Source organism: Scyliorhinus torazame, chromosome 2, assembly GCF_047496885.1.
Source record: "Scyliorhinus torazame isolate Kashiwa2021f chromosome 2, sScyTor2.1, whole genome shotgun sequence".
In the NCBI taxonomy this organism is placed as follows: Eukaryota; Metazoa; Chordata; class Chondrichthyes; order Carcharhiniformes; family Scyliorhinidae; genus Scyliorhinus; species Scyliorhinus torazame.
In genome coordinates, this window is record NC_092708.1 from 118,515,132 (window position 1) to 118,531,258 (window position 16,127).

The window sequence follows — 16,127 nt, forward strand, 5'->3', positions numbered from 1 at the left end:
TTTATTTTAAAATTTTCAAACTTTCAAATCCCTCCATTGCCTCACCCCTCCCTCTATCTCTGTAATCTCCTTCAACCTCACAATGCAATGAGATAAGTATTCAACTAATACTGGCTTCTTGAGCATCTTCAATTTTAATCACTCTATCCTTGATGGCTATACCTTCAATTGTCTAGGTCCCAAGCTCTGGAATCCCCCCTACATCTTCCTTCTACGTCTAGCTTCCTTTCTTCCTTTCAGACACTCCTCACAGCCAACCTCATTGACAAAGCTTTTGGACATTTGGCCCAATACCTCCTGATGTGGCTTGTAACGAGACTTTGTTTCATAATGCTCCTATGAAGTGCTTTGGGAAATTTTATTATGTTATAACTGCTTGAATGCTGTATAAATAGAAGTTGTTATTGGTCAATTCCCTTTATAATCCTGAAAACCTCAATTAAGTCAGCTTGAAGTCACCAGATTTCCAAACAAAACAAGGAGGACAATGAAAGGTGCAAAAGAAGAGAATGAAAGGGACAGAGTACATGAAAGGTGAGAGCAGAAGACCGGGATGAGACAAAAGCAGGGAGCATAGTCAAAAGAAAAGCAACACACAAGTGTGGGATGGAGGGTGAAGTTGGGGAGTCCAGTCACACTGGATTTATTGGGATATTATTAGGTAGATTGCTTTTTTTTTCTATAAATTTAGAGTACCCAATTATTTTTTTTCCAATTAAAGGGTGCATTAGCATGGCCAATCCACCTAACCTGCAGATCTTTGGGTTGTGGGGGTGAAACCCATGCAAACACGGAGAGAATGTGCAAACTCCACACAGACAGTAACCCAGGGCCAGGATCGAACCCGGGTCCTCAGCACCATGAGGCAGCAGTGCTAACCACTGCACCACCGTGCCGCCCCTATATTGGGTAGATTGCCGAGTTCTGTCAAAGCATTCCCGTTCCTCCGGGTGTATAGCGGTGCTGTAAAGACCTTATGGATAGAATCTTTCTCATCATCTTTCACCTACAGGGATTGGACGAACTGGTAGAAAATAGAAATCACTCAACATGAAGGCATACAGCCTCATTAAATAACCAAACCCACGTCTTATGAGCAGATTTGTTTCTGCTCCTTGCCTAGCATTAATTAAAACCAGAATGGGCTGGTTAGTTTCCGGATTCAGATTTTGTGTTTATGTTTGAAGGGAAAAAAATTTGAAAATATCCCATTTAAAAATGATTATACAAGCACAAGCAAAAGATGCATCAATAGACAACATATTCAACAAGAAAGCAACAAAACAAGGTTGCAATGAACTTATTTTGTATGATTATTTTTAAAAAAGCAAAGTATTTAAGTAATTCAATTAAGACAAGCAGACAGAAGACAATAGAATTCTGTGAAGTGGGATGATTGATTACAGATACACATCTAATATGTGGATCAGATCAAATTACTCTCTCTACTTGGCTGTAAACAAGATAATTGGCAGAGATTATTACTTGCCTGCAAAAACTGTGTAAATTCAGAATAGGAGAGATTCTTTTTCCTGTCAAAGCCAAAGTGCAGCCGAATAAACTCACAATCCCAGTTGAAAGGGATATGATGGTGAATAATTGTCTGGCTGAAGATCTCTTTGATGTTTTCTAAGAATAATTTTTTTTAAATTGTCATAACTAAATTTAATAATATTGAATAATAATTACACTTTAGTTTGTCAAAAAGTTGCAATACATTTAGACAATATTTACATGATGCACAGAAATCTGTAAAAGGCTTTACCCAAACAACAGTGTTTCCAAAAAGAAATAGCAAGCGCTAAAGCAAACTGAATGGTTAAAGTCCCTAAAACAGCATACATTTTGCCACATTATATTTATTTCCATTAAATTAGAAAATTACTTCAATACTATTCTTTAAATATTCTTTTTTTTTTTAAATAAATTGAAATTAAAAACAAAAATTTGAATTGCACTCCTACAAGAACAAAATTAATGCTTTGAGTAATTACATGAGTTTCAAGATACTACAAGAGCAATTCATGCTGTCACTTGAACATTTGTTTTAACAACAGAAAGTTAATGGTAAAGTACAACATCAACAGTTGTAAAAAAAAAAAATGTATGAATATTCAAGAGCCAATTTTGCAATCCTAGTGCATCATAGACCAACAGCACAATGAAGTGCGTGCAATCTTCAACTGGCTAATCTCACACCTAGGTTGAACTAGTATGAGAACAGAAACCAGCAGACCAAAAGCATTTTTCAATAAACCAAATGTTATGAAACAATGTACGAGCATATATTCAGAGGTGCCAAAAGTCAGATCAGGCCTGACTATGATCAGGCAGGAAAATTGTGGCACGGTGGCACAGTGGTTAGCACTGCTGCGTCACAGCGCCAGGGGCCTGGGTTCAATTTCAGCCTTGGGTGACTGTGTGTGGAGTTTGCATTTTCTCCGTGTCTGCGTGGGTTTCCTCCGGGTGCTCCAGTTCTCTCCCACAATCCAAAGATGTGGAGGTTTTGTGGGGTTACAGGAATAGGGCGGGGGAGTGGGCCTCGGTAGGATCCTCTTTCAGAGGGTTGGCTCAGTGGCCTGAATAGCCTCCTTCTGCACTGTAGGATTTCTATGGTTCTATAATAATTACAATACAGCAAATTGACAGCATACAAAGGAAGACATTGTAAAAGTCTCCAACCAAACATGACTGAATCTTATTGTATGGAACTGGAATTAAACAGGCAATAGCGCAGGTGTAGCATTGGAGCGCCAAGAAAATAGACAAGCTGAACTTCAGTCTCCCAAGTGACAGGCAGAGCACTGAAAGAAAACAATGCTGCCCAAAATTGGACTATTACGCAAGTGACTGTATTGGTAACTTCAGTGATTATATAGAATAATATTTTTCATTGTGCAATGTTATCCATTTATGTATTAAAAGTATTTTTCATGCATACATAGAAAAAACATACAATAAAAGAACATTATAACAGGAGTAGATCCATATGGACCACAATGCTTTGCCATCAAAACAAATCATGCCTGATCTTCAGTCTTAACTCCACTTTCACTCCCGCCCTCTCCCCATATTCCTGGATTCGCTGAGACCAAGAATCTGTTATCTCAGCCAAAATCGATTAAACAATGAAGAATCCACAGCTCCACAGAAATTATTCCAAATAGTTGCATTTGCTGCCCTGATCCTGGAGCACCCCAGTAGTCACCGCCTGCCAATTTGAAAAAGCCCCCTTATGCCTAGGGTGAATGTGCTAAATTGGGGGAAGGCGAATTATAACAATATTAGACGGGAACTGAAGAACCTAGATTGAGGGCGGATGTTTGAGGGCAAATCAACATCTGTCATGTGGGAGGCTTTCAAGTGTCAGTTGAAAGGAATTCAGGACCGGCATGTTCCTGTGAGGAAGAAGGATAAATACGGCAATTTTCGGGAACCTTGGATAACGAGAGATATTGTAGGCCTCGTCAAAAAGAAAAAGGAGGCATTTGTCAGGGCTAAAAGGCTGGGAACAGACGAAGCCTGTGTGGAATATAAGGAAAGTAGGAAGGAACTTAAGCAAGGAGTCAGGAGGGCTAGAAGGAGTCACAAAAAGTCATTGGCAAATAGGGTTAAGGAAAATCCCAAGGCTTTTTACATGTACATAAAAAGCAAGAGGGTAGCCAGGGAAAGGATTGGCCCACTGAAGGATAGGCAAGGGAATCTATGTGTGGAGCCAGAGGAAATGGGCGAGGTACTAAATGAATACTTTGCATCAGTATTCACCAAAGAGAAGGAATTGGTAGATGTTGAGTCTGGAGAAGGGTGTGTAGATAGCCTGGGTCACATTGAGATCCAAAAAGACGAGGTGTTGGGCGTCTTAACAATATTAAGGTAGATAAGTCCCCAGGGCCTGATGGGATCTACCCCAGAATACTGAAGGAGGCTGGAGAGGAAATTGCTGACGCCTTGACAGAAATCTTTGGATCCTCACCGTCTTCAGGTGATGTCCCGGAGGACTGGAGAATAGCCAATGTTGTTCCTCTGTTTAAGAAGGGTAGCAAGGATAATCCCGGGAACTACAGGCCGGTGAGCCTTACTTCAGTGGTAGGGAAATTACTGGAGAGAATTCTTCGAGACAGATCTACTCCCATTTGGAAGCAAATGGACGTATTAGTGAGAGGCAGCATGGTTTTGTGAAGGGTCAGTCGTGTCTCACTAACTTGATAGAGGTTTTCGAGGAGGTCACAAAGATGATTGATGCAGGTAGGGCAGTGGATGCTGTCCATATGGACTTCAGTAAGGCCTTTGACAAGGTCCCTCATGGTAGACAAGTACAAAAGGTGAAGTCACACAGGATCAGGGGTGAGCTGGCAAGGTGGATACAGAACTGGCTAGGTCATAGAAGGCAGAGAGTAGCAATGGAAGGATGCTTTTCTAATTGGAGGGCTGTGACCAGTGGTGTTCCGCAGGGATCAGTGCTGGGACCTTTGCTGTTTGTAGTATATATAAATGATTTGGAGGAAAATGTAACTGGTCTGATTAGTAAGTTTGCAGACGACACAAAGGTTAGTGGAATTGCGGATAGCGATGAGGACTGTCAGAGGATACAGCAGGATTTAGATTCTTTGGAGACTTGGGCGGAGAGATGACAGATGGAGTTTAATCCGGACAAATGTGAGGTAATGCATTTGGGAAGGTCTAATGCAGGTAGGGAATATACAGTGAATGGTAGAACACTCAAGAGTATTGAAAGTCAGAGAGATCAGGTGTACAAGTCCACAGGTCACTGAAAGGGGCAACACAGGTGGAAAAAGTAGTCAAGAAGGCATACGGCATGCTTGCCTTCATTGGCCGGGGCATTGAGTATAAGAATTGGTAAGTCATGTTGCAGCTGTATAGAACCTTAGTTAGGCCACACTTGGGAGTATAGTGTTCAATTCTGGTCGCCACACTACCAGAAGGATGTGGAGGCTTTAGAGAGGGTGCAGAAGAGATTTACCAGAATGTTGCCTGGTATGGAGGGCATTAGCTATGAGGAGCGGTTGAATAAACTCGGTTTGTTCTCACTGGAACGACGGAGGTTGAGGGGCGACCTGATAGAGGTCTACAAAATTATGAGGGGCATAGACAGAGTGGATAGTCAGAGGCTTTTCCCCAGGGTAGAGGGGTCAATTACTAGGGGGCATAGGTTTAAGGTGAGAGGGGCAAGGTTTAAACACAGAGGGTAGTGGGTGCCTGGAACTTGCTACCGGAGGAGGTGGTGGGAGCAGGGACGATAGTGACATTTAAGGGGTATCTTGACAAATACATGAATAGGATGGGAATAGAGGGATACGGACCCAGGAAATGTAGAAGATTGTAGTTTAGTCGGGCAGCATGGTCGGCACGGGCTTGGAGGGCCGAAGGGCCTGTGTCTGTGCTGTACATTTCTTTGTTCTTTGTACTCTTTGCTTCCTGTTCATTAATTAATCTTTTTTCTATCCATACTAATATATTACACCAACTTCATGACCTCTTATCTTGAGTATTAACCTTTTGCGTGGCATCTTACCAAATGCCTACTGGAAATCCAAGTATACTACATTTACTAGTTCCCCTATATCTACCCTATTAGTCTCATCCTCAAAAATCTCTACATTTTTCAAACAGGATTTCCCCTTAGTAAAACTATGTTGACTTTATCTGATCACACTATGATTTTCTGAATGTAATATTAAGACTTACTTAATAATAGACTTCAGCACTTTCCCAATGACTGACGTCAGGCTAACTAGTCTGTAATCCTCCACATCCTTTCTTCCTTGAATGGCAGTGTCACACTGTTCATTTCCTATTTGTTGGGTGCTTTCTAGAATTTTGGAAAATCATAACCAACTCATCCAGAAAACCCTACGATATAGGCCATCAGCTATTGCCGATGTGTCAGCCTTTAATTCCACATGCTTCTCCAATACATTTTCTCTGCTGATATAAATTATGTTACAACACCCTGGGGTAGTGCATGGTCGATTCCAGCCCCACGGACGCCGTAGTCCTAACACAAGTGAATTAACCAATAATTTGTATAAAATGTGCAGAATCTTTGCCCCCTAGACTGCTCAATACGTTATAACCACCAGATTTGTAAGTTGAACACAATAATAGTTTATTTATAACAGAAACGAAGTTGAAATATGCAGCAATTATTCTTTGGGGGAAAATATTTTTATTCAGCAGTGCTAACGTTTTTAATACTTTAACATTGTGAATGCACAACATAAAGTAAAAACAACACAAACGCCAACCCCCTTCCCCCCAATAACCTAGAACAAAAACCCCTCTTTGCCCCCACCCCTCCTCCCCCTTAACAGCTGACAGTAACCAGCTCTTTAAAATCTAACGTAAACAAACCCCATCGCTTGTGGAACCCCCACCTCCCTCAAAACAAATTTGACCTTCTCCAAATACTGGAACTCCTTTTAGACCGCCCAGCCATATCAAGGCACAGGGTGAAGAAGCTGAACTCCACCCCAACAGGCCTACCTGCGAGCAATCAGCGAGGCGAAGGCTACAACATCTGCCCCTGCTCCCATCTGCAGCTCCGGCAAGGCCAACACCCCAAATATGGCCTCCAGGGGACTGGGCTCCAAATCCACATGTAAGATCGCCGACATGAAGCTGAAAAACGACCTCCAAAATTTCACTAACTTCGGGCAAGATCAGAACATATGTACATGATTGGCCGGGCCTTTCCCACACCGCTCACAAACGTCCTCCACCCCCTCAAACAACCGGCTAATCCTCGATACATCTTTAGCAGTATCAACCCCAACCTTGCGCACGTCGAAGCATTCATCCTCCACAGCGCCTCACACTGCAGCCCCTCCTGCAGCATCATCCCCAGATCCACCTCCCACTTGGCCTCCTCCAGAAATGCTTTATCCTCCTCCAAAATCCTCCCGTAGATCACAGAGATATCTACACTTCCTCCAGCCACATCGGTGACAACACCCCCTTCAAAAGCGAGGAGGGCGGTGCCACCGGAATAGTCGGAAAAACCTTCTCCGCAAAATCCCGCACCTGCATATACCTAAAGGTCTCTCTCTCCCTGCGGGATTCCCAACTTCTCCCCCCAACTCATCCAAACTTGCAAACCGCCCATCTAGAATGAAGTCTTTCATTTCCATCACTCCTCCCAACCCCGAAACCTAGCTTCCAACCTCGCTGGCTCAAATCCATGATTCTCTCGAATCGGCATCAACATCGGCCCCACCCCTAGCCTTGGGAACTGCCAAAATTGCCTCCATATCTTCAATGTGGCCACTACCACCAGACTGCCTGGATATTTCCCTCGGGCAAACGGGAGCGACGCCATTGCCGAACACACAACTCCGACTCCTTAAAAGAGCCTGCCTCCATCTTCAGCCCCAAAGCCTCCAGCCCTGCACCTTCTGTGCACTAACAACCCAATAATATTAAACTGGTTTGGAAGGGTGAGGTCCCCTACATGCCACCTCCTTTGAAGCACCGTCCTCCTAATTCTTGCTACCGTACCTGCCACACAAACGGCAAGATCAGCCATTCCACCCCCATAAAAATCATTTTCGAATAAAAAGACCATCAGCCACTGAAATAGAAAAAGCGGCAAAATACTCATCTTGATTGCCTGCACCCGGCCTGCCAATGACAGGGGAAGGATGTCCCATCTCAATGGGTCTGCCTTGACTCTACCCACCAGACTCGTAAAATTCAACTTACAGAGCTGGGCCCAGTCCCGTCCCACCTGCACGTCCAAGTACCTAAACTGGGTAGTTGCCTCCTAAAACAACAAACCCCTCTCCGCCCCCCCCCCCACCACCCCCCCCACCCCCACCACCCCCCCCACCCCCCCCCCCCCCCACCACCCCCCCCCCCCACCCCCCCCACCCCCCCCCCCCCCCACCCCCCCCCCCCCACCCCCACCACCCCCCCCACCCCCCCCCCCCCCCACCACCCCCCCCCCCCCCACCACCCCCCCCCCCACCCCCCCCACCCCCCCCCCCCCACCCCCCACCCCCCCCCCCCCCCAAAACTGCCCTTAGTGTTGGGTGGGGTTACTGGGTTATGGGGATAGGGTGGAGGTGTTGACCTTGGGTAGGGTGCTCTTTCCAAGAGCCGGTGCAGACTCGATGGGCCGAATGGCCTCCTTCTGCACTGTAAAATTCTATGATATTCCCTTCCATTTATCTGAGCACCTCAGCGCTATGGCCAAGAGCTCCATCACCATGCAAACAGGAGAGGGGACATGGTGCACCCCATGTAACTGAAAATGCCCCAAACTCATCTCATTCGTACGCACACGTGCCTTTGGTTCCCTATGTAATAGTTTAACACAAGCCACAAACTTAGGCCTAATCCCAAATCTCTCCAACACCGCAAACAAATAACTCCACACGATCCAACGCCTTCTCCGCATCCAATGACACCACCTCCAACTGCAACTCCCTCCCATGTGCCCGAGAAAGCAAGACATTTAACAGACGCCGCACGTTCAACGACAACTGCCTGCCCTTTACGAACACCGTCTGATCCTCTCCAATCACCTTCGGGAGGCACTGCTCCAACCTAAGCGACAGCCAAAATCTTGGCATCCACATTCAGCAGAGATATTGAGCGATAAGACCCATACTCTACCGGGTCCTTATCCTTTTTTTTTAGTAGCAGTGAAATGGATGCCTCTGGCAGTACCCAATAACCACCTCACCTTCAAACATCTCCACCAACAGCTGTGCCAACCTATTCAAAAGATTTTTATAAAACTCCACCGGGACCCATCCGGCCCTGGTGCCTTACCAATCTGCATCTTCCCTATCGCCGCCCAAACCTCTTCCATTCACACTGGCTCTTCCACCCCTGCCCTCTTCTCCTCTCAGACACTCCAACCACCCCCAAAAATCCCTCATGTCCAACTCAACCTCCAGTGTCTCCGATCAATGCAACATTTTGTAAATCTCCTCACTGCCGGCCCAGCACTACCCCTAGCCATCATTGGCCAACTACTCCTTTCCCCCCCACCACCCTACTTCCCAGAAATCCCCCAGCCACTTCTGCTTGAAACCACTTTTCCCCATATCATCCCCATCCCCCCACCAATCACACCTCCCAGGCCCACCAAAACTTATCCATACAGGTTCCAACAGCTGCAGCCCCTCCCCCCACGTCGCTACTGTTCACTAGCCAACTTACGTTTGCTAGCGAGATGGCCAATGCCAGAACCATCCACCCCCACATACTCAATAACAAAAAGAATACCCCTGTAAAAGGCCCCTCAAACCCAGACCTTCCAAATGCCCCAACACAATAGTGCCCCGAAACAAAATCCAACAGAAAGAAAAAGGAAAAGGAAAGAAGGAAAAGGGGGGAAGAGGAGAAAAGAGAAAAGGGGAAGGGAATAAAAATTGCATAGACCAAACTCAATTCAGTCCCAGTCCTTCAGCCTTCACGAACTCCTCCACCGTCTCAAAGTAGTAATCTATGGAGTAATGTGTGACTCTCCGTTTCACCGGGTAGACAACCCCAAACCACATATTGCTCTTATACAATGCCACCTTGACCCGACCAAAAGCCGCCTGTCTTCCTGCCATCTCCGCTGTGTGATCCTAGTACATACAAATACCATCTCAACACTTTTTTCTTCACCTGGTAGCTATGGAAGCAGACTATCACAGCTCTTGGTGGTTCATTCGCCTTCGGATTCAGCCGGAGCGACGACTGAGCCCTCTCCAGCTCATAGAAGGAGCAGTCCTCCTCCTCCCCCAAAAATTTAGCGAACATCTCTGTAAAATACTCCAGCAGCTTCCGACCCTCTAACAATCCATGATCCTCAAATTCTGCCTGCGTGACCTGTTCGCAAGGTCCTCCACTTTGGCTCTCAGCTCTTCGTTACTCTCCTGCACCTTACGCAGCTCCTCACCCATCGAGGTGAACTGGCCATTATGCCACCTCCACCCCGTTCAATGCCTCTTCCTTGCTCCCGCACTGCCGATGTCTTTCCCGAGGCGTCCTTTGTTGGAGTAAATGTGTCATCCATATATTAGTGAGGCCATCATCTCCTTTCAATGCCGATCGATATGCTTTGATAATTGCCACTCATACTCACTGCCATCACTTCGGCCAGCGTGTCCACTGTAATGGTGCAGACCCACTCAGTGAGCTTGCACCCGCCATCTTTCCCTCTACAGCACTCCCACCGGACCAGAGCTCGCCAGCGGACAATCGTTCGCACCCTTTCTTCCAGTATTCTTCTTCTGGTATTTCAACATTCGCCTCCCTCCAATCATCCGGTACTACACCAGTGGAGAGTGAGGACACAAAGATCATCGCCAATGGCACAGCAATCTCCGCCGTCGCTTCCCGTAGAAACCTTGGGTATATCCGTCAGGCCCCGGGGACTTATCTATCCTGATGCTTTTCAAAATTTCCAGCACATCCTCCTTCTTAATATCAACCTGTTTGAGTCTATTAACCTGGTTCACACTGTTCTCATGGGCAACAAGGTCCCTCTCTCTAGTGAATACTGAAGCAAAATATTAATTTAGGGCCTCCCCCATCTCCTCAGACTCTAGGCACAAGTTCCCTCCACAATCCCTGATCGACCCTATTCTCACTCTGATCATCCTCTTATTTCTCACATCAGTGTAGAATGCCTTGGGGTTTTCCCTAATCCTTCCCACCAGGGCATTTTCATGCCTCCTTTTAGCTCTCCTCAGTCCATTTTTGAGTTCCTTCCTGGCTACCTTGTAACCCTCTGAGAGTCGAGTCAGATCCTTGCTTCCTCAACCTTACATAAGCTTCCTTCTTCCTCTTGACTAGAAGCTCCACTTCTTTTGTCATCCAAGGCTCCTTCACCTTACCATTCCTTCCTCGTCTCAGTGGGACAAAACTATTCAGCACTCGCAGCAAATGCTCCTTAAACAATCCCCACATTACTGTTGTGCATTTCCTCAAGAACAATTGTTTCCATTTTATGCTCTTCAGCTCCTGTCTAATAGCAGCATAATTTCCCCTCCCCCAATTAAATACCTTCCCATACGGTCTGTTCCCATCCCTCTCCATGACTATGGTAAAGGTCAAGGAGTTGTGGTCACTGTCACCGAAATGCTCTCCCACCGAGACCTCTGACACCTGGCCTGGTTCGTTGCCGAGCACCAAGTCCAATATGGCCTCCCCCCTAGTCGGCCTATCTACATATTGAGTCAGGAATCCTTCCTGTACACACCTGACAAAATCTGCTCATCCAAACCATTTGCACTAAGAAGGTTCCAGTCAATATTAGGGAAGTTGAAGTCACCCATGACAACAACTCTGTTACTTCTGCACTTTTCCAAGATCTGCTGCCCAATCTGTTCCTCTATCTCTCTGCTGCTATTGGGGGGTCCAAAGAGAACTCCCAATAAAGTGACTGCTCCTTTCTTGTTTCTGACTTCCACCCAAACCGACTCAGTAGGCAAACCCTCCTCAACTACCTCCTTTTCTGCAGCTGTGGTGCACTCCCTAATTTACAGTGCCACTCCCCCCTCCTCTTTTACCTCCCTCCCTATTCTTCTGAAAACATCTAAACCCTGGAACATCTAACAACCATTCCTGCCCCTGTAAAATCCATGTCTCCGTAATGGCCACAACATCGTAGTTCCAAGTACTGATCCATGCTCTTAAGTTCATCTCCCTTATTCCTGACACTCCTTGCATTGAAACAGACACTTTAACCCATTCCACTGAGTGCAACTTTGCCCTATCAACTGTCTATCCGTCATCAGACTTGCTGCATACTATTTCTGCCTTTCAACAGCTACCCGATCCTCTGATCCATAGCTCTGGTTTCCATCCCCCTGCCAAACTAGTTTAAACCCTCCCGAAGAGCTCCAGCAAACCTCCCACCCAGGATATTGGTGCCCTTCCAGTTTAGGTCCAATCTGTCCTTCATGTACAGGTCCCACCTTCCCCAGAAGATATCCCAATGATCCACATATCTTAAGGCCTTGCCTCCTGCACCAGCCCTGTAGCCACGTGTTCAGCTGCACTCGCTCTCTGTTCCTTGCCTCACTTGCACGTGGCACTGGTAGCAATCCTGAGATTAATACTCTGCTTGTCCTGCTCTTTAGCTTTCAACCCAATTCCCTAAAATCACTTTTTAGGTCCTCATCCCTTTTCTTAGCTGGGTCGTTGGTGTCTATGTGCACCACAACTTCTGGTTGCTCCCCCTCCCCCTTAAGAATCCTATCGACTCGATCCAAGACATCCCTGGCCCTGGCACCCAGGAGGCAACATACCTTCCGGGAGTCTCGCTCGCGACCACAGAATCTCCTATCCATTCCCCTAACCATTGAGTCTCCTATCACTATTGCTTTCCCATTCTCCCCCCTTCCCTTCTGAGCCACAGAGCCAGACTCAGTGCCAGGAACCTGGCCGCTAGGGCCTTCCCCCGGTAGGTCATCTCCCCCCCCCCCCCCCCCCAAACAGGATCCAAATGGTATACTTGTTTTGAAGGGGAATGTCCACGAGGGATCCCTGCACTGTCTGCCCCTTCGTTTTCCTTCCCCTGACTGTAACCCAGCTACTCTTGTTCTTTACCTTGGATGTGGCCACCTCCCTGAAACTCTTCTCTATCACCCCCTCTGCTTCCCGGATGATCCGAAGTTCATCCAGCTCCAGTTCCCTAACACGGTCTCTGAGGAGCTGGAGTTGGGTGCACTTCCCGCAGGTGTAGACAGCGGGGACCCGGTGATATCCCTCACCACCCACATCCTACAGGAAGAGCACGCAACTGCCCTAGCCTCCATCCCCTCTGATCTTACAGAATGTAGCTGCCCTGTGGACCAACTGGAACTCCACCCTCCGACTCTGCTCCCAGTCAGCTGCACTCTCTGTAAACTCCCGGCTCACTTCTCGCTCTTTGACAAAATGAAATGAAAGGAGCACTTTGCTCCCTCGTCACCCATCTCCCTCAGTCACCAAACTCTCACTATAGCACTCAAATGCACCCAAATTCAGCACTCAGTGCAAACAAAGTCTGCACTGTAGCTGGCTCACCTTTATACTGTGACTCTAGTCTCTGAAAACTGGCCTAATCCAATTAACTAATTAACAAGCTCCAGCTGTTACAATTGTTACAATGCAGGAGCAAGTCATTTGGCATTATCCTCATCAACCCTCCCTGTGGCCTCTTCAAAACTCCAGCATGCACCTCATCCGGTCCCACTGCTTTATCAACTTTACACACAGATAACCTATCCAATACTTCTTCATTGTCAATTCTAAATCCATGTAGTCTGATTTACCCCATCTTTCACTTTGACCTGGAAAGCACCTTGTTCCTCTGTGAAGACGGATACAAAGTATCCATTTTTCCCCTTCTTAAATCAGACTTTTGGTGGCCTTTGCTGGTTTCCAAAATGCTCCTAAATCCTCAGACTTGCTACTATTTTTTAAGCAACATTATGCACCCCTTCTTTTATTCTAATAGTATTCTTAACCATCTTAGTAAGCAATCTTTCTGGCTTCGTTTTTTTTTTTTTTTTTTAAATGGAATTAATTTTTGTTGAACACTTTGAATTCTTTCTTCAAATGTTTCCCACTGTTTATTTACCACAAAACCTTTTAATCTAGCTAGCTTCGCCCTTATATCTATGTAATTAGCCTCACTTAAATTGGAAGATTCTGGTTTCGGACTAGTGTATATCACTCTCAACCTTAATATGGATTTCAATTGTATTATGCTCATTTTTTTCAAGCAGATCTTTTATTAAGATTACTAACTAATCCTGCCTCATTGCACAACATCAGATATAAAATGGTTTTGTCCCTAATTGGTTCCACAATGTAATGCTCCAGGGAACCGTCACAAAAGCTTTTTACAAACTTTTCTTCCAGATCACCTTTGCCGACTTGATTGGTCCAGCCTATATGAAGTCTAAATTTCCGACAATTATTGCAATGCCTTGGTTACAAGCTCCAATTATTTCTTGCTGTATGCTCTGCCCAATGGTAAAATTGTTAAAAGGTCTATAATCTACTCTCACCAGCATATTCTGGCCCTTATTATTTCTAATTTCCAACCATATGGATTCCACTTCCTGATATTCTGAGCCAAGATCCTTTCTCACCACTGTCCTTATATCATCCTTTACTCTCGGGACTAATCCTCCTCCTCTTCCATTTTGTCGCAGTAATGACAAATAGATTTAAACTATTTATTTGTATCTGCACCACTAGTTTATCAATCTCCTTATGTATGCTTTACATATTCAGATAAAGAGCCTGTAATTTATTTTACTATCATTATATGCATGGACCTTATTCACTGATGCCCTATGATTATTAAACTCTCTGTCCCTTGCTGTCCCATTCGCTTGACTTTATCCAAATCTTTATCCAAATTAGACTGTTCTATTGCCTTGACTTTTCTTGTTGGACTTCCAAATCTCCCTTCAGGTGCACCCTTCCATCCTTCTCTTAGTCTAAAGCCCTATCCTCAGTCCTAGTTATGATTCTCCAGGACACTGATCCAAGTCCAGTTTAAGTGGAGCCCATCTCGACAGAACAACTTGCTTTTTTCGCAGTACTGGTACCAGTAGCCTGTGAATAGAGGTCCTTCTTCCCAAATCCCGAAAATGCGTGATCCAGAGATTATTACCTTTGAGGTTATGCATTTTAATTTGGAATCTCATTTCTCCAGCAAAATATATCATTCCTAGTTCTATATTTGTTCTTAGTTCCCACGTGGACCATGCCAACTGGATCCTCCATCTCCCACTCAGCGTTTGCCTCCAGCTGCAAGGAGATACCTTTAAACCCTGGCACCAGGCAGGCAACTCAACCTTCAGAACTCCAGAGTCTCATAACTCCCTCTGACTACACTGTCCTGCATCACTACCACATTCCTTTTTCCTTCCCCCATTTGAATGGCATCCTGTACAATGATGCCTTGATAGCAAGTACTTTGTTCTTTGCAAAGACTTTGTACCTGTTGATCAAAGTCAAGGGTGGAGACTCAGCCATTATTACATGCTGGATCCCACAGCTGCCTGACTCTCCCAAATCCCTGATCATAAGCAGGAAATTGATTTTAAAGCCTTTACAGTGCTTCCATAGAATCATAGAATTTAAAGTGCAAAAGGAGGCCATTCGGCCCATCGAGTCTGCACTGGCCGTTGGAAAGATCACCCAACTTAAGCCCACGCCTCCACCCTATTCTCCTAAATCCAGTAATGCCACCTAACCTTTTTTTGGACACCAAGGGGCAATTTAGCATGGCCAATCCACCTAACCTGCACATCTTTGGACTGTGAGAGGAAACCGGAGTACCGGAGAGGAAACCCACGCAGACACAGGGAGAACGTGCAGACTCCACACAGACAGTGACCCAAGCCGGGAATCGAACCTTTGACCCTGGAGCTGTGAAACAACAGTGCTAACCACTGTGCCGTCCTTCCTACAATCTCCCGTTTTCTTATTGTTCCCAATCCTGGGATTCCATTCCAGCAATCCTTTTATCAGCCATGCCCTCCTCAATGCACCCAACATTATCCCAGTGCTCCAATACCAAAGAATGAATGAAAAGTAAAATCCGGGCTCCGGGTCACTGCCTGTGTGGTGTTTGCACATTCTCCCCATGTCTGCGTTGATTTCACCCCCACATCCCAAAGATGTGCAGGTTAATTGGATTGGCCGGGCTAAATTGCCCCTTAATTAGAAAAAAATAATTGGGTACTCTAAATTTTTTTTATTTTTAATGGATGAAAAGTAACAAAAAGCAACCATGAAATGGTAACTGCCAGTAAATCGAGCAATTAGGTCGAAATTGATACAAAAGGCAGCCATTCATTCCTTATTTAACTTTGTAGTTACATTCCATAAAAGTGCAACTTTAAATTAAGCAACGTTAAGCGAATCAGATTTTCTCATTCCCAGTGTAAAAGCAGTAGTTAGGTTCTGTATCACCTTCCTATTCAAAAAAAAAAATCATACTGTCAGGTGAAACTGTAAATTTCTAAATTCCCATATTTGTAAGGAAATAACTTTAAATAAAATAAATATGCTAACTCTTTTTACTTACTTCCTGGTTGCCGACCCTCCCACTCGGCATGAGTGTTATACTAGAGCTTCAAGGGGCCCTTTCTGAATTACAT

At 45.4% G+C, this 16,127-nt stretch overlaps 1 protein-coding gene across 5 annotated transcripts in view; it reads right to left on the minus strand.

Moving 5' to 3' along the window:
* The window catches only part of slc25a12 (solute carrier family 25 member 12), a 178,686-nt gene that overhangs the window by 122,311 nt on the left and 40,248 nt on the right, over positions 1–16,127 (minus strand). For all 5 annotated transcript variants that reach the window (XM_072475934.1, XM_072475935.1, XM_072475936.1 and 2 more), the window contains one exon: positions 1,490–1,629. In XM_072475934.1, coding sequence (XP_072332035.1) covers positions 1,490–1,629 — 140 coding nt within the window. The remainder of the gene's footprint in view (positions 1–1,489; positions 1,630–16,127) is intronic.